This window comes from Toxotes jaculatrix, chromosome 3 (genome assembly GCF_017976425.1).
Source record: "Toxotes jaculatrix isolate fToxJac2 chromosome 3, fToxJac2.pri, whole genome shotgun sequence".
NCBI lineage: Eukaryota > Metazoa > Chordata > Actinopteri > Toxotidae > Toxotes > Toxotes jaculatrix.
Window position 1 is genome coordinate 6,982,581 of NC_054396.1, and position 22,990 is coordinate 7,005,570.

The window sequence follows — 22,990 nt, forward strand, 5'->3', positions numbered from 1 at the left end:
AAACTTGCTTTGAGTGCTAGAGGCTACTTTTGAGGGTAGCAGCTGTCATAGCAGTTTCTCCCTGTTCTGGCGCTATGAGCACCTACATAATACATGTGAAGACTTCTCGCTTCCCCACTGACCAAATCAGATTACAGGGACACCTTTGGTTGTTCCACGCAATTGATAAGCTCAATTATGTCTGGCATGTTTACTCCGTAACCTGTTAATCTCTCCGCAGTGACAGTTCACTTGAGGAGAAAGAAGAGGTTAATCAAAGCTGCTGTAATGGTTTAATCTGGTGCACCAGTGTTTTTCTCAAGCCCAGCTCCCTCATGGCAAACCAAGTGTGAAAACTGCCTGGTTTTCACATTTACTGTTTGATCAGCAGGTGATCAACATGTATAGTCAATGAGTACAGTCTAAAATTGGGATCATTTGAGGCTCAATTTATCATGAAATACTGGTCCATTTGTATGTTGACTTCTGGCTTTTTATACATCCTGTGACAGTCCATTTAGTCAATATTTCTTTGAATCTGAATTAGAATTAGGTTAGTGGTTGTTAACTTTTGTAATAAAATTTTGTTTATGTTTGGATCACGGATTGTGCTTTAAAACCATGAAAACATTTGATTTGCACAGTTTATATATTGGCTGTAACATGTATTTTTTGGACTGCCAACATTAGAACTACGAGCATCTGTGCAAGATGGATAATCAGTGTCTCGAGAAGTGCATTGTCCTGCTGAAGATTAGATGACTAGCTCTCCATCTGCACCTACACGTTTGCTCCACAGAACGATGTAGCACATTCTCCTGGCCACTGGTGTATGATAAAGAACATCTCAAAGTGGATAATATCTTTAGCCACAAAAGCTTTCATTTAGTTTTAGACCTGACACAAGCTTCTAGTGCATGTTACATTGTTAGTGTTGTCTTGAGGATGTATGTTTTCCTTATGTAGTGCAGTACAATATTGCTAGATTTGTCTCCAGCTAATAATATCAACAAGTTCACAGCGCACTCCTCTACATATACTGCTTTCATTAGTAAGTAAGCTTTACTGACATATGTAAGTAACATTTTAAATGAGGTGATTTTGGTTTGAATTGTCAAAATAATGCAGTTTTTCTCGGCTGACTTCACTCCCAGGTGGAAGACAAAGAGGTTTGAGGAGGATAATTGGGCTACTGTCTGTCAGAAGTAATCCTGAATTCCTTCAAGTACTTTTGCTGCTGTACATGTGTGATACCACACATTTGTTTTCTTAGCTCTACTAGAGAACTCCAAGATAAACAACCTGGTGCTGCTGCATAACCCTAATTTGTAACAGCTTTTTAAGACACAACAGTTGGTATTTTACTAAACAGTATTATTAACACTGGTGATAAGGAAAATGTTAAAGGTTCCAACAATTTATGCACTGGTAGTCATAAAAATCACCAAACGGAAAACTTTCAGTATGCTTGATATTTTTATGTTCATCTGAAAAAATAACCCCATGATACAACGATTCGTTTGCTTTATGTATATTTTTTTGTTTTTCCATTTGCCAGAAAGCTATATTTACTAAAAAAAAAAAAAAGAAATGAAATAATAAATATTTACTGTACAAATCACAATGCTTCTCAGCTTTTCTCCAAAACAGAGAACATGGAGGTTTATGCAGGAGCCACGGAGGAGACCTCTGTCTTTGATGTGGATACTTCAGAGCCATCATCCACTTGTTTGCCAAAGAGCTGCATGATGCATGTGCGGAACTGATGGGGAGAGAATAAAAAAGTTGTGTTAAAAATGTAAATCAAACACATTTGATTTAGTCATGGAAAGTTGGTCAGTGTGGCACTGTGTTGTGCCCACCTGTCGGTTCATGAAGACATAGATGATTGGGTTGTAGATGGTGGCGCTCTTGGCAAAGTATGCAGGCATGGCAGCAGCCAGAGGATGGAAGGCATATCCGGGGTTGGCCGCAGCGAAGCAGGCAAAGAAGGTGTATGGTCCCCAGCAGAAACAATATGCAAAAATCATGACAACCACCATTCTGGATACTTCTTTCTCAGCTTTCTGGGTCGACTCTGATTCCTTCTGCTGCATGGCAACCTGTGATCAACGAATCAACGCAGCATGAGAGTCTGCCAGGCTGTGTGACTTTTAACTGAAGTATCAAACTGCAGGTAACTTACAGCACGGATAGCCAACCAGACAGCAAGGTAGCAGAGGATAATGATAGCCAGGGGAATGATACAGCATGTGATCATAAGCACAATCATGTAGGACTGGACTCCAGGGTCTTCACTTCCACTGAATACATCGGGTCCACAAGAAGTCTTCAGTCCATGAGGCCAGTACCTGATGCAAAAAAAAATGTTTAGTTTACCTTTTCACAGATAAATTCAAAGGTCATTTGTTGTTGTTTAAAATAAAGAGTAGTAGGCTACCTGCTCCAGCCAAAGACGGGGGGTGCACACCACACTGCTGACCAGACCCAGGAGAACACAATTCCACCTATGGCCCATTTGGCATCAAATTTGATATTTCCAAAAGGTTTGCACACAACTATCCATCTCTCCCAGGAGATGACAGTCAGGGACCACAGAGCAGTGATTCCTGTGTAAAGAAGTAAGATACTCAGATTTCACTCACAATCTGAGAGCATATGACAAACATCATATCTTAACAAGCACTTTTCCTTTAAAGAGAAAAAACTAGGAACACTTACCACAAGTTGAGACAATAAAGCCCTCAAAGATGCACATTGGGTGTCCCAGGATGAAGTAACCAAAAAACTGGTTGCATACACTAATGGTGCTGGCAAAAACTGTCTCTCCAAGATCAGCAATTGCAAGATTGACCAAGATCCAGTTCAGTGGGTGACGGAGTTTCTTGAACTTTGCTGTGGCCACCAACACAAGACCATTGGTAAAGACTGATGCAACAACCACGAAAAACATCCAGACTGTTGCAACGTTGTAAACCCATCGAGGAGCAATGTGGTAGTTGGGACCCTCAAAGGGATCTGGAAAAAAAAAACATGCAATCTCATATAGTCTCACAATTTAGAATCTCATGTGGTCTCACAAGTACACTTGGCCCCTTTTTTTAGCCAGTATATATTTTCTGTGAAATATATTGTATGTAAATATGAAAGCTGTATAATATATCTTGTATTAAAAAATTACACAAAATGTGATTTACATGTCCATCACATTTGAATCAGATTGTAGTTAAAGCAGCATTAAGAACCAGGGACCAGGCAGAAAATGCTTCAAGGAGAACTGTGGTACTTATTCAGCAGAATATCTTTTAAGTCTGATAGTCCTAATAGTCTATGAATGCATAGTTTCAATAATTTCCAAATATAATAGTTTGAAGTTTACAAATTTCAGCTATACTGACTTTGGAAATTTATCATTATTATTTTTTAAAATTTTCTGAAGTGAATGAAGTGCAAAATACAAACAAAATACAGTGGTAAACCATTACATTCAAATTTGGTTCTAATTAATTCAGACAACAAGGAGATATTTTGCTCTGAGTCGACATTCTGCTACTGTCATTTCTTGTTGAAGTTCCTCACTTTTTGTTACAATCCCTCCTATTATGAACGTGCCCATCAAATTAAAATGATAATACTGTACCTCTGGTGTTGTTGCTGTTTGTGTAAGCAAAGGCAGATCCCCTTGTTGTATCCTCATGGTGTCGCCTGGCAGCAAATGCCTGTTTTCCCCACTCTTCTGCCATTCTGATCTTAGAAGGAGGTCCTCAGCAGTCGGCCTTTCTTGTCACTTGCAACCTCCTTGGGTGACTGGTGCTTCACGTCTGACTTTAGCTTTTATACCTGTGCTTCAGAGACCTCTGATAGGATTAGATCACAATCAAATTATGGTGTGCCGTTGGTAGTGATACTTAGAACTGTAATTAAAACTATCATCTAATTAGGTTAAGACACAAAATGCCAGAATAATCTTGTTTGAAATCGGATTTCCGTCCACTGAGTGAAAATGTAGATTAGTTGTGAGGCCTTTAGCTAATGTATAATGTAAATTTTGGGCCATCATTTTTCCTCACTCAGACCTGCAGTAAAGGAGGTCTCAGCCAAACAGGTCTCAGTGAAACAGTTCACAGTAAAGCATCACTGACTTTGTGTCTCAACTGATCATTTAAGCTTTAAAGCAAATGTTTCTTTTCTTTTCTGAAACTTTTGGATGCAGAGGAATAAATCTACATCTGACACTTAATACAATACACTTAATATTATGAACTGCATCCATTAAGTTATTCAATTAATTTGGGATATTGAAACAAACATTGGAGAATTGTGATCATCAGGTTAATGTAATATTGTGTCTGACATTGCAGCCTTGGTAGGTGTACATGTGGATCCTGGTTGGCATGAGACGACGGTCAAATCTTAAAGCAGCTTAAATGGACAAGTGGAGATCCGCGGAATAGTGACAGTCGGAGTTGTTGACATGTGAGGGAAGTAAAACACCCTTAATCCCTCCGGAAAGAGAGTTCACTTCAGAACATAGGATTTTTCAACACTCCTCTGATCCTACAAGTCACGTCATAACCCTCATGGCAAGGGCAAAGTGGAGGGGTTAACACGTCCTGATTTATGAGGAGTGACAGAAGAGAAAACACTTTCAGACGGATGGCACAGTTAAATAGGCCCTTTGTCTTGCATCAGTGAGTAAAGTGAGTGTCTTTAATGAGTAGGGAGGATTACTGGCTTAAATGACAGTTAACAAAAAAGCAATAAGATAATCAGAAATCAAGGCAGTGTGATTCTGATATTGTAAAAAAAGAAAAAAAAAAAAGAATCCAAAAAGATATTTTTACCCTATGTGGCTCAGGTGCAGCTCAGCTGGACAAAGCCAGACCAGGTCGCGCACTTGTGTACCTGTGACGTTGGATATGTGAGATGCTGGAGTGAAGCCCATGAAGGCACAAACTTCATTTGGCCAATGGGAAAAACTAAATAGTCCTAAATTTCAGTATCATGTTAAAAGTAATTTTGCTAACTGTGGTAGATGTCAGTGTGGGTATATGACCATTTAATAATGGTTTTCAGTTTTTTTTGTTAGCTGTGAATTTCAGATATATATGTGATGCACAGATTCTTTGGCTGTTGGGTGACAGCTGTGTCTGTCCAAAGCCCTTTAGCTCTGGGTATTCCCAGGAGGATAGTGTGTCTTTAGGGGATAAGAGCAGCCAGTGATTAGGGAATTTGGTGCCCTGTTGCATCCTTAAATACTGCCTTAACTGGCTGCTGACTTCTTAATTTGCTTAGCCTCCTGCCTTTTAGGCATAGTTACAGTTGCCTGCACATGTTGCTTTGCAGTATAAGTATAAACGCCATTTAAATTCTGCATCGGGTTAAGTTTTAATCTCCATTTATCTGAAGTAAATGACAAACAGATGTTACTGTTCAATTTGGCTTTGCATGTAATGTTATATGGTTCTAACAAGTTACTTGAAGACTAGATTTGAGAAGGTTCAGTCTGTTTAGAAAAGGCTTATGTAGAGCTACCCCAGGCATTTATGCATAATATGTCTGAAAATCAAATGATTTTGTAGGAATGTAGTCATATTTCATTCTCCACTCCTGAAGTCCTCAGTATGTAATTCAAAACAGGTGTTTTTGGATTGTCTAACCCCATCTGAAACCCTGTTTCTGAGGCCAGACTCAAGCGAAAAGGCTGCATCCAACAATTTTTGCAACTTTCCAAAATACACAAGCCTACAGCCACACCCACGTTACGCACAGATAAAATACGAATGTGGATGTTGGCATGACTTCTCCTCTTTTGCAGACTCTTGATTTTAATTCTTCACATAAGTATTTCTGTCACTTTTTTGATGTGTACAACTGAGGGCAACCACATTAAAGCCTCTGAAGAGAAAATGTGCTCCCCTATCCTTTTTTGTACTATTCATCACATAGAGATTATGAAGATGTACAAAAGACAGAATTTGTGGAGGGTGATCAGACCAGGGAGGCAGTGGGTTACAGCCAGAGGGAGGCCATAATGGCAAGCTTTTCAACCTGACTCGGACATGGCCATTCAATTAGGTAAAGACATTTTTGTGTTAGACATGGTCAGGTGACACATTGTAGAATTAAGTTTGTTTCATGCACACTGAAGCCTTAACTGCCCCGCCACGCATTCATATTGTTCTTTTTTAGCAGCTTAGTTAGAAGAGGTACAACCAAACTGACCTGCAATATCAAATAAATCATAGTGTAGCATAGCGATTATGCCAATTATGTTTTACAAATCTCCAGAATCCCCAGAAAGTATATTGAAAGAATAACACACACACACAAAAAACAACAAAGTTGATATTTTCTCCAAAATATTCTCTCTACCCAGCATCATAATGTTATACAGTAAGGGGTTTGAGGAAAGATTATGCTTTGCACTGCAAACAGCAAAAACAGTTTCATCACTTCCAAACAATTATGGTCTGTCTGAACTGTTCTGCTAAGTTTTGAACATGCTTCAGATCTGATTCCAACATCATCTCATTCAATAATATCCAATCTCTTTGATTTAATTCAAGGGTAAGCAAAAGGAATCATACTGTGAAGATATAAAGTAAACATATTTTGTTAGCTGCTTTGAGGCACTAGGACTAGCCACATGTGTATCATCAGAGTGTCATCTGCACATAGTTGGGCTGCAGTGCCAGGATAGTCTTCTGGTTCAAAGCTGAACAGGTCCCAAACTGAAGCTGTGAGTTACTGACATATTCCTATTCCAACCTCTTTCTAATAACAATGTGCTGTCTGTGATGTTTAAAGTAGGTCAATCCAGTGGATCACTCTGTCTGTACACCTTAATTAGTTTTGAAATGGGTAAACTAAACTTTGAACTTGTGACTCTCTCGCCCTTATCTAATGTTGACGATCTTTAATTGTACAAGGTTTGCTATTTAAGTAGAATGCTTAGGTCTAGATCCAAATGGGTCATGATGAAGTAACTGATGCGTTGCCAGATGGGCCAGAAGAGGACACTGCACTACATGTCCAATTTATTATTTTAATAGCTTCAGAATTAAAAATGCACTTTACAAGACTTTAGCAAACTGAACAGATTTGAATTAAGATTTAATTAAGTGTATTCATTAAGAGGTCCAGTGTTTTTTTTATTTTGTTTGTTTGTTTTTATGAATCATTTTCTGACACAGTCACAAATAGTAACACAAGGAGGTTTGTGCACATTGCGAGTCTGGAGAGCAGCCGCTCTTTTAGGTACCTCCCCGCCAGCTCAGGAGCAGATTTGAAAGCAAGCCATGCTCCTTTTACATAGCAAAGGTATAGCATATGGGGCACCTGTGGCTTAACAGGTAGAGTGGGTTGACAGCTAATCTTACATGTCAAAGTGCCCTTGAACTGGACACTGAACCCCAAATTGCTCATGGTGGTCATGCCAGTGCCCTTGTATCATAGCTTGCTGCCATTGGTATGTGAATGAGTGAATGAGCACCAGATTGTAAAGGGCTTTAGATAGAAGCACTGCATAAGTGCAGTCCATTTTTTGTGTCTGTTAACTACCTCCACAATAACACGTGGTTTTCTCATTCTGATCTTAATTTTTAATCGGTTAACCTTCCTCCGACACTGGTATTGGAAAATACCCTTTTCTCATTGTTTATATTTCTTGACAGTGCAACCTTGGGGATCATAAACCAACATAAAGAAGCTGTTTTTGTGGATTGACACACTGGAGAAGCTGTGTAGGCCTTTGTAGAACACAATGGCTCTGATGGCCAAGACACACTGGTTAAACAGAAGTTATCAGATGTGTATCATCTGCACCTATCAGCACTCTGGTAAGGGCTCACAAAGGGAGAACTTGCTGGGGTGTTAGTATCTTATCTGTAGCTCTACGATGGGACACAAATACATGGATAACTAATGCGTGGTTTTACTTTTGGCAGCAATAATATAAAACACACTTTTTTTTTGTTTGAGAACAAAAGAATACAAGCCATAACATCAGATGTCCCCGACTGCAGAACAAGTAAGCTGAGAAACCTTGTCACAGAAAATGAAAAACATTTCATGGCTGTTGGTTGAATGTGTCATTGGAATATACACAGATTATAATATTATGTATCAAAGAATGTATAGGTATTAGGTAATTACTTCAAAATATCATTAACCGGTGCCACATTACCAATGACTAATTTTGCATCAATATTCCTGATGATATGTTCAATGATTATCCTCTGTGTTTGTGTTTACTACCCATCTTACCTTCATCTATAGCTACACCTGCCCACTAGTCCTGGTGTCCTCATCAATTGTTAATATTTTTCACTTGACCTAATTACATGGCTGCTCAGGGAGCTTGTTCAGTCGTTGTTCTTTTCACTGTCTGTTATCTGTTCTTTACTTTTCTCCTGCCAGTTTTCCACCAATGACCATTAAACTCACCCACAGTTCAATTCCACCCTGGGACCTTTGTTGCATGTCATATAGCATATGTATATAGCATATATATATATATATATATATATGGCAGAATATGCTATACATAGTCTTTTGTACAGTATAAACTGTATCAACAATTAAACAAAGGTGTGTCAATACTCTCATGCAAAAATGATTTTGTACTAGTTGTCAGGTTTTATTTTGAAAGAAACTCTTCATCTGCATAGCACTGTAGAGAGAAGCCCCTAAGAGGATACTTGGTTGTGTTACTTTTAGGCACAAGCTGTTTGACCCAGTGAAATTTAAGTGAAGATTTCTGATGTCCAGGAGACCAAAGCAGATTATACGGACAACTCAGGTTCATCCACAAAATAGATTAACACTGAGTAATTACTTCTGGCATGCTCACTCCGTAACACTTTAATCTCTCCGGAATGACAGTTCACTGGAGGAGAAAGCAGAGGTTAACCAAAGCTTCTATCGTGGTTTATTCTAATCCGTTGATTCTGTGTTTTTCTCTTGTCCGCTTCTTGTGCAGGTATCTGGCTCTCAGATTTGATAGGAACTCCATGTGGGACAAGGACTGCAACATCAAGAAGAGGATGGATCCTGAAACTGAAGAAATCTGTAAACTTTTCTTCTATTTTCCACTATTTCCAAACCTATCTGTGTTCATAATACTACTTAACTTTACTGAATGTTCACTATAGTTGAAGTAATTGTTTATGCAAACAGATTTTTCAAATGTGACATTAATATCTTAAGAGAGAGTATTTTGCTTTCAGTCTCTTAATGTAAATTTACATATATTTACAAATTTACAGATATTTCTTTTACCCCTCTTGTATTTCCATGTGGTGCTGTGATATTTCGAGGGTAGGTCTGGAATTCCGCTAGTTCTGAACTATTCGTGTTTGGTAAAAGTTCACTACTAGCAGAACTCGGATTTGCTCCCGACTAACGACGGGAATCTCCGTGACCATCATGACCGGGGGGTGAAAGTCTGGTTTACACACTCGCTGACTGAATAGCAGGTGGTCAACATGAGTAGTGACAGTTAATGACCATGAATAATTACACTGCTGTGAAGTGAACTGAGTCCACCTTTGCTACTCATACGGTCTTGTGTTCGCTCCACATCAGGTAATTATCCTTTTCTCAGATTTGTGGGCATGGGTTGTAGTGCCATGTGAATCCCAGAGGCAACTGTGACAATGCTTTTTCCAAGTACTGACTGAGTGATTTCCACACATCTAACATTCATAGTTTTTGCATATTTTCAAATTCAAATTTATTGTATGCCTTTTCCATGATGAACATTATCTATACAAGGAAGACTTTGTTACAATACGAGGAGGAAGGTGTTTTGATCATCACTTTTGCAAGACAGCTTTTAAGTATCTTATTTGCAATATTTTGTATTTAAATCCAAACAGTATAACCACATTTATTCACACTAATACTGTAAAACAAACAAAAAAAAAATCAAACCTTTTTCTTTTATTGCATAGATGTTTCACATTAACTTTTTATCTCTGTCAACACAGGTACTTCTGTAAGTGCCTAGACTGAGACTATTGGGTAATCCTATTCAGCTAACCCTCTCTAGCTTATTGTGCTAAAGCATTTGATAACAAGTCCATATAACAACTTTATACAGTGAGCCATTTATAATAATAAAAATAAGAATACATCATATTTTTGTAGCAGTCCTTATAATCATAATTATTAATTACTGAAAGAAAAAAGAAAGAAAGAAAAAAATACAGTGATAGTAGTCCAGAAAAAACTACAACCCTTCACTGTCAGTACTGTCAGTACAACCCTTCACATTCAGATTTGAATTTGAAGCGCACATGGGATCTTTGCTGTGAAGGAGGCTCACTCATTAGTGGTGCATTGCTTTGCATGCACACTATTGGACCTCTATTTATTAACTATGGCGCCATCTGTGGGCCAAATGCTGAACATGTCTGCATCTTTCACACCACTGGCATCTGATATTTTGCACACATTTGAATTAACTGATTAATAATTCAGCAGAAAGTGGTTCAAATTTTTCAGATTTGAAAGAACTAGAGGACTGCTGGTGCAATGGCGTCTCTGCTGAAGAGACGCCATTGCAACAGAAGTTCAGATGGAGGAGAAAGGAACTGATGAACATTCTCTTCATGGATTTTTCCTTCGGCCACATATTAGTGAAATAAACAAATAGATTTAGACCTGCTACAAGTTCATACTGCATGTTATAGTGTTTTCATGGTGCAATGAGGTCAACCATAGGTTTATATTCTCATCACATATCTTCATAAAACCTGGTCATAACTGTTTTTTTTAATGTTGTAGTGTCAAATGTACAGTTTTGTTGTGCACTTACAAAATTGGCGTATACTTACAGTCTGAACTGGCAATATGTTTTTATTTATTTATTTATTTATTTTATCTTTGTCTCATGTCTTGATTTTTTCCTCAAAATATATTCCATCACTTGATGCTTGGAAACTCTATGATTAAACTATGACTGAAGAAAGGTTTCAAAATATCCATGGTGACATGGAAGTAAAGTTTGCATCTTGAGGCACTATAACAAATCCAGGGAATGTAAATAAAGCAGAAATGTGGGTTTGGTTTGGGAGTCTTTGTCAAAGTGTATAACATAATTTTCAAATAGCCAGTGTTATTTAAAAATCACACATGAATGGGAACATGGTATTGGTGTGTTTGTCTCCAGTCACTGACTTGTTGACTGTGTTAGTTTAAACTGTGTTACTGTGCATAAAGTGCTTCAGTTAGTGGGTACATCAGCGGAGCATAACATTTCAATGTGAGATTATAGAAACATTTAATTTACCAGGATAGTGGAAAACTGAATTTATGGACTTTTCCAATGTACGTCCTACTAATCTCACAAGCCCTGAATATCTGGTGAGCTGATCCAGGTTGTCTTCTTGGTGTTTGCTCATCATTTCTCAAGCAGAGACAATATCTGAAAAGCTGTGGGTGAGTTGTTTATTAATTCTCTGTTGTACTGTAGTTTTTACATACACATGCAAAATCTAATAACAAATGCAGTACTTGTTTTCAAACTCATGCACAAAGATTCCTAATTTCTTACATTATCTCCCTTCAAAGGATAATTGAGTAAGAACTACTATGGGTTTCCAGTGACTTGAGTTGTCTTTTCTTTGAAGACAAATGAGAATTTAGGACAGAGTATAGGTCTAAAACACTATACATTTTTGTCATGTACACCTGCAGTGAATATCCTTGTAAAGACACAAACAGTCACTTCATCACTGGCATCATTTATTTATTTTGTCATTGTTTTCTTTTGTTTTTTTTTTTGTTTTTTTTCTTTGCATATAACTCTTTATAAGAATAACATAATTCCACTTGTCATAGTGTTTGTCCATTCAGTGCTATTTACAATATATAACAGTAAACAGTTTAAGCAGGTCCAACTTTGGAGACTTCAGTTACCGACTGACTTGATGATGACTCCTCATCATCGCCTCCACTCATCCCCAGCATCTTCCTTATACATGAGCGGAACTGAAAAACAAAATGATCACATTTGCAGCTGAGGAAAATATACTGCATGAAATTTCATAGCAGTATGATCTTTGCAGGTCACTTATCTTGGGACACACTGTAACAATATAGACTTTTAACTGTATATCAGGTTTTCTCTGAATATAGAGCAAGCTATTGGTTTGTTTTGAAATCCACCATTAGAGGGCGCCATTGGCCATCTCAGTGGCTATTTAAATGAAGCAAGCTCCTTTTTGCCCCTCTGTTTAAATTCAGTATAACCTCTGTTCACTTGAGTGAATTCAGAGCTAACTTCCTGCCCCTGAGTAGCTTCTAAATCAGAACACCTGACTGAACGCTTGGCCTAACATTTCACTGAGCACTTGACGGTGAACTCACCTGTTTATTGAGGAGAATGTAAATAACAGGATTGTAGACTGTGGAGGCTTTAGAGAGGCAAGAGGGTATGGTTGCGAGTCTCAGATCAAATGGTTGCCCACGGTTGTTCACAACCCACAGAGCAAAAGAGGCATAGGGCATCCAGCACACCAGGAAGCCCAGCACCATGACAACCACCATCCTGGTCACCTCCCTCTCGGCCTTCTGGGTGGAGGCAGACTCAGCTTGGGCCTTAGCTGCCTGTTGAGGTAAAGGAAAGTTGAAGTACAGAATAACGTGCACGTTCAGATCTATGAATTCAGGTAAGATATTATTTCTCTTCTCTCTTCCTTTTTAGAAAAGTACATGCAATCTACCTAAACCCCAGTGACAGCAGTAGATGACCTGAGATAGATTCCCTACCGATTTTAGCATGAAAAGCAGCTGTGAGTAGCAGAAAACGATGGTAAAGAAAGGGACAGCAAAGCAGAAGCAGAAGAGGAACATCACGTAGGACTCGTTGTTAAACTTGTTGTTAGTTGTGTACCAGTCAGGGCCACAGGAGCACTGCATGCCTTCAGGGATATACCTGTACAGAAAGACAGTGAATCAGTCTGTCCATGTATGCATTGGAGAACATTTGGCAAAGTTGCAATTGAGACGACTATAAAAATGAATGCAACTGTTGTGTGTTCAGTCTTTGTATACTGACCTACTCCATCCAACCAGAGGAGGAAGTGCAGCAGCCAAAGCAAAAACCCAAGTGACTGCACAACAAGCTATGGCATGGTGAGGTTTGAAGGCAAAGTTCCCAAGTGGCTTGCAGACAACCAGCCATCTTTCAAAAGCTACCACAGCCAGAGACCAGAGGCTTACCATACCTGGAGCAAGACAGAAAAGAATAATAGACTGATGCTGACTACGCTTCCCTCACTGCCGGGTTTTAAAGTCTTGAGGAAATAAGTCGAACTGATGACATGATTTCAGGCAGGTGAAATAATCTAATGTGGAATGGTCATCAGCTTTTTGTTTCCTAGTTGAAGGAACAGTCTCTAGTCTTCTGCCCGGGGATCTCAGGTTGCCTTCAGCGTCATGAAGAGCTAAGAGACCAGAAATTTAGCAAATGGCAGTCAGAGCCAGCCTGGCTTTAAAATCAGGCAACTTAAATCTTAAACAAAAGGCAAGTAATGCAAAGATGTTGAAGTGCAGTTGATATGATTATTAAAGACACATTTTAGACACAATCTAACAGTAACTGCAATTTTGTGTAAGATGAGACACTGGCAAACAGAAACTTAGTCCATTAGGAGATGTTTTCTCTCACCTTTGTGATAAGAAGAACAGCACTTTGAAACCATGAAACTATGATATTACATACATAAGTAAACTGACCCTAGTAGATTTTTCTGTCAAGAGAAGAAGAGACAGGTTAGTGTTGTCGTCAAGCTGCTTTACTGGAGGAAAAAGGCTTTAAGAAAAATCCCTGTTTAGATGAGGCTTGCTGTTTTATGGGTTATACAATGTTGGAGAATTACTGCCTCTATGATAGTATTGCATGTGAGCAATTTTTGCTTTATCCAGGTCCTTATGCTCCTTACCACCAAGAGTTGCTGTAAATCCTTCAATCTTACACCCAAGGGGACCGAGAATCATGTATCTGAAGGCAAAGCAGTAGAAGCAGGTGAAGGAGCCCACAGAGGAGACGAGGAGGTTTGCCACGGCCAAGTTCACCAGGATGTAGTTTAGATGAGACCGGAGTTTCTTATATTGAGCAGTACATGCAATAGTAATCGTATTGATGGCTGTACCAGCCACAAACAGGAAGAACATGAAAGCTGACATGGAATAGAAGATGCCTGTGCTTCCTAGGTGATCCTGGGGCACCAGGTATGGGCTGAGGGATGTTATGTTGTTGGTCTCCAGAGGGATGGGGATCCAGAAGTCCTCTGGGAGCTCCATGGGACGACTTCCCCTCATTTTTCTCTGGCGGTGTCAAATATAACTTGAAGCACTGTTCCAAAAAATAAAATTGTACTATTGTTCAAAGACAACAAATAATTTCCTTACTATTTAAATTCTAATGAAAGATTTGCTGTTTTAGTGTCTTCGGATGGAGGTTTGTTTCTCTCTGATGAGGAGCAAATGCTGCATTTATAGGAACTTTAAATGTTTTTCAGGCTCAACTTGATTGGCTCAAGGAGGGGATTTAAAGCTTTGGTTCACAGACCACGCACACACACAGACCACACATACAAGTACATGCACACACGTCACGCACACCCATAGTAACACCTTTGAGCTAATATAGAGATAAGTATCTCAATACCAATGCTGGCAGGGATCATCTAATTACACCCCGGTGTAAGAGCCCTATATTGGTGAACCACATAATCTGACCATCAGTGATGTTCAGGAAGTCAATTACTTACATTTGACCCTCAGTAATCCACACTGTACTGGGTAACCTCAGGCTTTGTGTCATATTTCTTGGCACAGTACCAATATTTTCCGTGAAGCAGTTTCCCTGGTTCTTGAGCGGTATCCTGACGTATGAGAGGAGATGAGCAAACTTGGAAACATGGATACTTAAATACATCTTATAGGCAAAAAAAACAAACTGAAGTGGTAAAAAAAATGTAAACTGAGATTGCAAATGTAAACTACAAGATAATGTGATAAAGAAACACCTTAAGAAACACTTCTTATGAAACATGAAAGGAAGTTTCATGTGATACTCTCTAAATAATTAGTTAATTTAATTAACTTTGCAAAAAAATTGATTTTGCCATACTTATTTTTAATATTAGATATCTCTTTTTGAGATTGAGTTTGCAAGTAATGTAACTGACAAAAACAACCATACGGTCAAAATATTGCATGTTTCAATTTCTCAGTAAATAATGACTTACTTTCACAACACAACTTCTGCAAGATCCTCTTGTGTGTTGCAATTAATATGTGCTTTGCAACACAATATCTACATGAGGTCCAAACCAGTGAATGTGTCATTTTCCAGTATCAACAATATTTTTTATTATTTTTCACTCTGCAGATTATTTATTCATTCTGACTTAATTTACAGCATTGCACACACATTTTTCAAATGACAAAACATGTGTAAATTCATTGTTATTTACAATTCACAGATCAATAGTGGCAGAGAAATCAGAAAGTCTTAATGTGTAGTCTAAGCCGGACCAACTTTGGAGACTTCAGTCACTGATTGTGTTGTTGACGTGTCCTCCTCACCTCCACCCATCCCCAGCATCATCATCATACATGAACGAAACTGAAAGGGAAAAAAGAAAAATTCCTAAATCTGTTAAAATTCACATTGATTTTGGTGAAGAATCAGTTCCTTCCAACAACAGAAAGTCTCTGCAAAGTCTAGCATCTAACTCCTTATCCTTCTCCATTTATTTTTATCTTCATGCTTGAACATAAGTGAGAGGAAGTTTATACTTTATTAATCCCTCAAGCTGGGGAAATTACTTTCTGCATTTTACCCACACCAAGTGAACGAAACACACACACAAGCATACACATGCACTAGAGACGCTGTAGAAGCACAAATGTAGCATTTAATTCATTATGTGTAGAATCTGAAAATTTATGACCTCTGCATCCCCCTGTTGTGGTATTTAAAGATACACTTTGGCAGACAGCCGTTCATAGCTCAGCAGTTTTCAGCTGGATTGTCGAATTTTTCTACAAAAAAAAAAAACTACCATCAGCATACTTCTACAGGTTTTGATTAACTTCACCATTCTGGCAAAGGGGATGCATGAATGGTTAAGCATGTTTTAATGTGATGTATAACATACACTGGTATGGTCAAATTATGACCTCACCGGTGTTATGGTTTAACTCTAAGTGGAGAGTCCTTTAAATGTGGCACCACTGAATCAATATGCATATACAGAATATCTGCTAGGACTGGTTATTTTTTAATATCCCTGAATGAATACCATAGGACACTTTATGATTATATGATATAAAATGCTGCACGTCAGACTGAGGTGTCTTGTCCCACATGGTTCCTTGCAACAACGTAAAAGGTGCATCCCGTTTCAAATTAGGTGTTCATCACAACATTTAACGGACCTGTTTATTGAAGAGGACGTAGATAACAGGATTGTAGACTGCAGAGGCCTTTGAGAAGCAGGAGGGTATGGTCGCAAGTCTCAGGTCGAATGGTTGCCCACGGTTGTTCACAACCCACAGAGCAAAGGAGGCATACGGTACCCAGCACACCAAGAAGCCCAGCACCATGACAACCACCATCCTGGTCACCTCCCTCTCGGCCTTCTGGGTGGAGGCAGACTCAGCTTGGGCCTTAGCTGCCTGTTGATGGAGGGGAGAGTTGGGTCAAAGACGCATCAGTTGTAGTTGCATGTTCAAAATAATCCTTTAATTAAGTTCGTATTTTGATTTCAGAAATCTGAGCCATGCTTGTCAGGGTTATACAAGTCTTTATTGATGGTACTGGATCTGTTAAAATCAGTTCTACAAAGCACAACCCCATGAATGCGAATGCTGCTGACCAACTGAGTGATAAAGTTACACCACTGGTCAGTCAGCCAGTGTTGGGGTTGTTGGGGTTTCCCCATTGGCTGTTGTTCACTTTTTATTACATTATCAAGGGCTCTTGTTGCTAGATTTACCGACCTTCCAGACCCTTTTACCAACTTTTTTATTTTTATTTTTAGATTTTTTCAAAAAATGTCAAATTTAGTGACTTGTTGGACAAATCTTAACCACTTTCGGTAGAACAGAGTTGGCCCACAAGCACAAGGTCAGGCTTCCTCTCCGGAGGTACACCTCTCTGTGGTCTCGATCAGTTGACCGCATGGCAGCTGACATAGACATGAATGAGCTTCTCACTTTCTCTTTGATCATTTTACAAATAAATATAGCTGAAATCACAGCACATCCTTTGTTTTTAACTTATGTGCATGGTGAGTCACATCAGGTCACGTCAGATGATAAGATGAAATACATTCGGGTTTAAATGCTGCTTAATCATTAGAAGACTTTTATGACACTTATGACACAAGCAAATATCATGTTTATTCAAAACCTTTTTCAGAAAACCAAAGTTCGATATAAACTTTATGCTAATTTAAGGTGTTTTTGTGTGATTTGTTTGCCTCACCATTTTCAGTGTAATGAGCAGCTGAGAGTAGCAAAAGACAATGGTGGCAAAGGGAACAGCAAAGCAGAAGCAGAAAAGGAAGATCACGTAGGATTCATTGTTGTATTTGTTGTTTGTGGTGTACCAGTCTGGACCACAGGAGCACTGCAGGCCTTCTGGGATATACCTGGAGAGATAATCATGAAGGCAATGAGTATACTTCCCAACTTTCTAGTTGTAGGATGAATTTTAGTGTGCTGATTGGTTCCTTTTACTTACCTGCTCCATCCGAACAGTGGAGGAAGTGAGGCAATCAGTGCAAACACCCAGGTGAATGCACAGCAAGCTAAGGCATGGTCGGGCTTGAAAATAAAGTTTCCAAGTGGCTTGCAGATGACCAGCCATCTTTCAAAAGCTACCACAGCCAGAGACCACAGGCTTACCATACCTGGAACGACAGGCAGACAATTTCAGCCCCTTTTCAAATCATTAGAAGTTGAGTCCAGTAAAAAGAAGTCAGGTTTGTTTATAAGTCTTACCTCCAAGTGTTGCCATAAAACCTTCAATTTTGCAAGCAAGTGGTCCAAAGATGAAATATCTGGATGCAAAGGAGCAGCAGGCAGTGAAGGAGCCCACACAGGACACTAGAAGGTTTGCCACAGCCAAGTTCACCAGGATGTAGTTGAGGTGGGACCGGAGCTTCTTGTATTTGGCAGTACATGCGATGGTGAGAGTATTGATGGCAGTGCCAACCACAAATACGAAGAACATAAATCCTGCCATGGCGTAGAAGGTCCCAGAGCCCCCCAGGTGATCCTGAGGAACCAGGAAAGGGCTGAGTGATGTGATGTTGTTGGTATCCAGACTGATGGGTATCCAGAAGTCCTCTGGCAGCTCCATTTCACGACTTGCTCTCATGTTGCTCATTTTATGTGACTATCAATCAAAGTCAGTGCACCTCCAAGGTTATCTTTACTAATGGGGATGTACCTGTATCACATATATCATACAATAAGAATGAAGAATAAAATTTTTAAGAGATGGACAGGAATGCTACAACATCTGCGTCCGTAACATCTCGTATTCAGTGTCTTGTGGAGGACTGACTTTTATAAATGGCCCAAGGATGCTACTCATCCCCATTAATACCTTAATTGATTCTATAATTGTTTGATTGATTGGTGTTTGCATTAATTGGAATAAGTCTTTCGTGGTTTCCCGATATGGCAATGCTGCCAAAGAGGTTAGAGCCCAGAAAAAGTGTGGCACACAGCTCTGATGTTGCAGCTTCTGCGAAGGGTTGAGGACACCACCTGCCACTCTTTCATAGAAAACAGTCAGGTGCTGCATAATCTGCTCAAGAGATATAATACATAGAGAAGACAATATGAAGGCAATGATCTAAGTTATGAAAATGGATGTTACCCACATCCTGCTGTTAAGAACCTCACCATACTGGACTCCTGGTGAGAATTTAAAGATTTAATCCTTTGTAGAAACATTACCTGCTGGCATCTGAATCAAGGAACACAAGCATACTTGCAAAAATATGTACGCTACGCATCTATGTGGATGAGCATGAACCCTTGCTCGTAACATCAAAACCTTGTTAAACAGGTTAATCCCATTTTCTTAAAGAAGAGTGCAGCAGGTCTTTGCCTGCTAATCTGGTTTTCATTAACATTAAATCTCATAATCCCATGGGTTGTAGACCTTTGTAATCCACTCTAGTGGTTTAACTCAGGCTTTGTGTTACCTTTTGCGTTTTTCCTCCCTCCCCAAACTTGAAAGGCGCGTAAGAGGTTGAAAATGCAGTGTAATACCAGAAGTTGCTTGTTGTAACTCTGTCATCCTTAAAGCCCCAGTGCAGATAAGAACATTGTCATCAACACATCAGAAGAAGCAGGTTAACAACATGACAAAGGTCAGAGGATGAATTTGAAATTAACAAATAAAACTGTTTGTTTTGCACTGTATAAGGATATCAAAACAAAATAATCACATAAAGCAGCAATATTAAACTGGTATTGCTGAGCACCTTGATCTGAGCAATTCTTTTTATTTTCATTTTTTTTATATTTGCTGTGCAAAAATGTGTTTATCATTCCCTACAGGAATGAAATGCAATATCTATGCAGTGTATTGCACAAAACATCAGTATGTGTACATATTTACAATACACAAATTATCAGTTGCCTGTGCAGCAGTATTTTGACAATAAACTCAAAACAGTGTGGATGTTCAGTCTAAGCAGGCCCAACTTTGGAGACTTCAGTCACTGACTGCGTCGTGGACTCTTCATCGTCACCTCCACCCATCCCCAACATCTTCATCATGCATGAGCGGAACTGGAAGACATCAGTGGAAAAGAGATTTTAACACGCTTAATTAATGGCCATTAAGCATAAACGTGTTATTACTATTAATGTTTATATTTAAGTTGATAGCTTCCATTTTCCAATCAGTCATTCTGCCTTTTTTTATCATCCTTAACAATTAAACGTCAGCTGTTCACACCAAAGTCCCTCTATAATCTAAGTTGCTGCTTTTTATTGCAGTCATGTGTGCTGCAATAAGAAGGCATTTTTATTTAAATTATTTTTTGTGTTTCAGTAAAATACAAGCCTGACAACAGGAACAACCAGAAACTGTACTTCTCAGGTGCAGCATGAACCAGCATGCCTCCAGAATATATTACTAAGCTGTCTTTTTGTGCTTGCTGTAACTGTAAAGTGTTTTCAATCTGAAAGAACATCCAACAGACCTGTTTATTGAGTAAAACATAGATAACTGGGTTGTAGACTGTAGAGGACTTGGAAAAGATGGCTGGAATAGTAGCAAATCTCAGATCGAATGGTTGCCCACGGTTGTTCACGACCCACAGAGAATAACTGGTATAGGGCATCCAGCACACCAGGAAGCCCAGAACCATGACAACCACCATCCTGGTCACCTCCCTCTCGGCCTTCTGGGTGGAGGCAGACTCAGCTTGGGCCTTAGCTGCCTGTTGATGGAGAGAATTGAGCTCAGTCTCATAACAATCATAAGTCAAAATAAATGTTTATGTTTTGTATTTTCTTTTTTTAAATTGTGCCTCACCATTTTCAGTGTAATGAGCAGCTGAGTGTAGCAGAAGACAATTGTGGCGAGGGGAACGGCAAAGCAGAAGGAGAAAAGGAACATCACGTAGGATTCATTGTTGTATTTGTTGTTTGTGGTGTACCAGTCTGGACCACAGGAGCACTGCAGGCCTTCTGGGATATACCTGTACGGATACACAGTGTATGGAGTGTAGCCTATGTCTCAGCTTTACTGTACAATGAGAGTAAATGTAAGGGTGTGTATTTAATACTAACCTGCTCCATCCAAACAGTGGAGGAGCCGAGGCAATCAGTGCAAACACCCAGGTGAATGCACAGCAAGCTAAAGCATGGTCGGGCTTGAAAATAAAGTTTCCAAGTGGCTTGCAGATGACCAGCCATCTTTCAAAAGCTACCACAGCCAGAGACCACAGGCTTACCATACCTGGAACGACAGGCAGACAATTTCAGCCCCTGTTCAAATCAATAGAAGTTAGTCCAGTAAAAAGAAGTCAGGTTTGTTTATAAGTCTTACCTCCAAGTGTTGCCACAAAACCTTCAATTTTGCAAGCAAGTGGTCCAAAGATGAAATATCTGGATGCAAAGGAGCAGCAGGCAGTGAAGGAGCCCACACAGGCCACGAGAAGGTTTGCCACAGCCAAGTTCACCAGGATGTAGTTGAGGTGGGACCGGAGCTTCTTGTATTTGACGGTGCATGCGATGGTGAGGGCATTGATAGTAGTGCCAGCAGCAAATATAAAGAACATGTATAAGGCCATTGCATAGTAGGTGCTTGAGCTTGCTAGGTGGTCCTGGGGGATGAGGAAGGGGCTGAGAGACGTGATGTTGTCCGTATCAAGAGCGATGGGGATCCAGAAATCCTCTGGAAGCTCAGTAACCCGGTTATGCTTCATTTTTCCCTGCCTGTAAATAAATAAATCAAAATTTGCTTTTCACGTAATGGCGCAGCTCAGTGACTCCTGCGGGTTCACTTATGGCAGTTCAAAACAGAGGCCTAGGAGTAAATTTATAGGGCCGTCTCAGGGCTGTCTCAACTTTTAATTAATTGAATGATTGAATAATTAATTGCTTGATTTACTCAGCAAAAAAAACTTTGGTGAAGGCGATTAGAATTACCAAGGCACAATGCAGCATCTACAAACATGGTGCACGGTGGAATAATAAAACAGACAGAAGCCAATAATAAATATCAGGATGTTATCATTCATATCCTGTTCTTATTTCATCACTGAGACACAATGGCAGGTCAAAGAAAAAGATGCGGAGAGAGACGACACATACACGCACACTGAAATACTGTACGTTTGCTGACATAAACATATATGTACCCATAAACAGTTAAGTGGAGTTCAGTGTCTCAGTGCCCAAGCTGGTTCAATGGGATCCAGTCTATAAGGAAGGACATTGTTTTGGAAGCAGCTAATCCAGTCATCAGCACTATTACGACTGCTAATCACATTCAGTCTGTCCCCTGGTAACCTGCTTTTGGTTAGTATTAGGATGGATGATCTCTACCTTCAGTATGGTATCAGGATCAAGAATGGATTACTCCACGTGGAGCATGGATCTCAGCACAGACCAGAGCATTTCATTTTTCTACATCAGAATCAGATGTTATAGGATACTGTTTTGTTCATTTTTCTTCACTTCGCTTCACTTGTCTCTAATCACTTTTAGAGATAGCCAGCTAGCTAATTACCTGTGGTAAAACTGGGGGTGGAAAGTGAAGCTTCCTAAGTCCGTGCTTCCTGTTTTAAAGGAAGTGAAGAGATGTATTGTTTTTACTGGACACATATGTACAAATAAAATCATCATTACATAGTGAACCACCATAACTGATTTCTGCAGTGTTAACTAAAGGCCAGTCTGTGGCAAATATCAAAATCAGACAGGCTTTTATTGACCAATACAAAAGACAGGAAGGTGCAGAGGAGATGTATTTTGTGACAGTGTTTCTGTTGTTAAATATAGTTACAATTAATTATAAAGTTAAAAAAGAAAGAATAAAGTATCATTTAAAAAAAAGTATTGCGTCAGACATTATTAGTGGTATTATTACCATTATTGTTGATGATCTTTACCCTTATTACTGTAAGTTATTGCTGTATGAAATAAGTTGTTGTTCGTGAGTGGGCCAGAAAATTTCTTCAGTTTAGTTTTATATATGACATCTGTAATTATGTTACTGTGTTCAGAGATTCTCTCCTGTTGGATCTAAAAGGAAACTTTCAGGGACTTTTTAACTGTTATACTGCTAATAGTCACATTTAGGGAAAAAGTAAGTCAACCATCAATCTAAAAATAAAAAATTGTACATTATTGTTTAAGTCTTTCAGCAGGTTAATGAGGCTTTACATATGACGCCATCTCAAACAGCTTGAGGATTGGAGGGACACAATTAGGATAATTGGTGTTGGCTAAG

At 39.2% G+C, this 22,990-nt stretch overlaps 4 protein-coding genes across 4 annotated transcripts; all 4 read right to left on the minus strand.

Annotated features, from left to right (window-relative positions):
- Positions 1–1,642: 1,642 nt before the first annotated feature.
- Positions 1,643–3,788, minus strand: LOC121179603 (red-sensitive opsin). The gene is made up of 6 exons (XM_041034530.1): positions 3,620–3,788; positions 2,701–2,997; positions 2,420–2,588; positions 2,165–2,330; positions 1,842–2,081; positions 1,643–1,741 (listed from the first exon to the last, which is right to left on the minus strand). The coding sequence occupies exons 1-6, from the start codon at positions 3,720–3,722 to the stop codon at positions 1,643–1,645; spliced, it is 1,074 nt and encodes a 357-aa protein (XP_040890464.1). The 5' UTR covers positions 3,723–3,788.
- Positions 3,789–11,871: 8,083 nt separating this feature from the next.
- Positions 11,872–14,310, minus strand: LOC121179319 (blue-sensitive opsin). The gene is made up of 5 exons (XM_041034099.1): positions 13,932–14,310; positions 13,046–13,214; positions 12,757–12,922; positions 12,355–12,594; positions 11,872–11,976 (listed from the first exon to the last, which is right to left on the minus strand). Exons 1-5 carry the CDS (start codon positions 14,308–14,310, stop codon positions 11,872–11,874), a joined length of 1,059 nt encoding a protein of 352 aa, XP_040890033.1.
- A 1,210-nt stretch (positions 14,311–15,520) lies between these two features.
- LOC121179318 (blue-sensitive opsin-like) lies at positions 15,521–18,394 on the minus strand. Its single transcript, XM_041034098.1, has 5 exons — positions 18,007–18,394; positions 17,747–17,915; positions 17,489–17,654; positions 16,438–16,677; positions 15,521–15,622 (listed from the first exon to the last, which is right to left on the minus strand). The coding sequence occupies exons 1-5, from the start codon at positions 18,392–18,394 to the stop codon at positions 15,521–15,523; spliced, it is 1,065 nt and encodes a 354-aa protein (XP_040890032.1).
- Positions 18,395–19,713: 1,319 nt separating this feature from the next.
- On the minus strand, positions 19,714–21,464 carry LOC121179322 (blue-sensitive opsin-like). The gene is made up of 5 exons (XM_041034100.1): positions 21,083–21,464; positions 20,824–20,992; positions 20,567–20,732; positions 20,232–20,471; positions 19,714–19,815 (listed from the first exon to the last, which is right to left on the minus strand). Exons 1-5 carry the CDS (start codon positions 21,459–21,461, stop codon positions 19,714–19,716), a joined length of 1,056 nt encoding a protein of 351 aa, XP_040890034.1. The 5' UTR covers positions 21,462–21,464.
- Between the last annotated feature and the right edge of the window lie 1,526 nt (positions 21,465–22,990).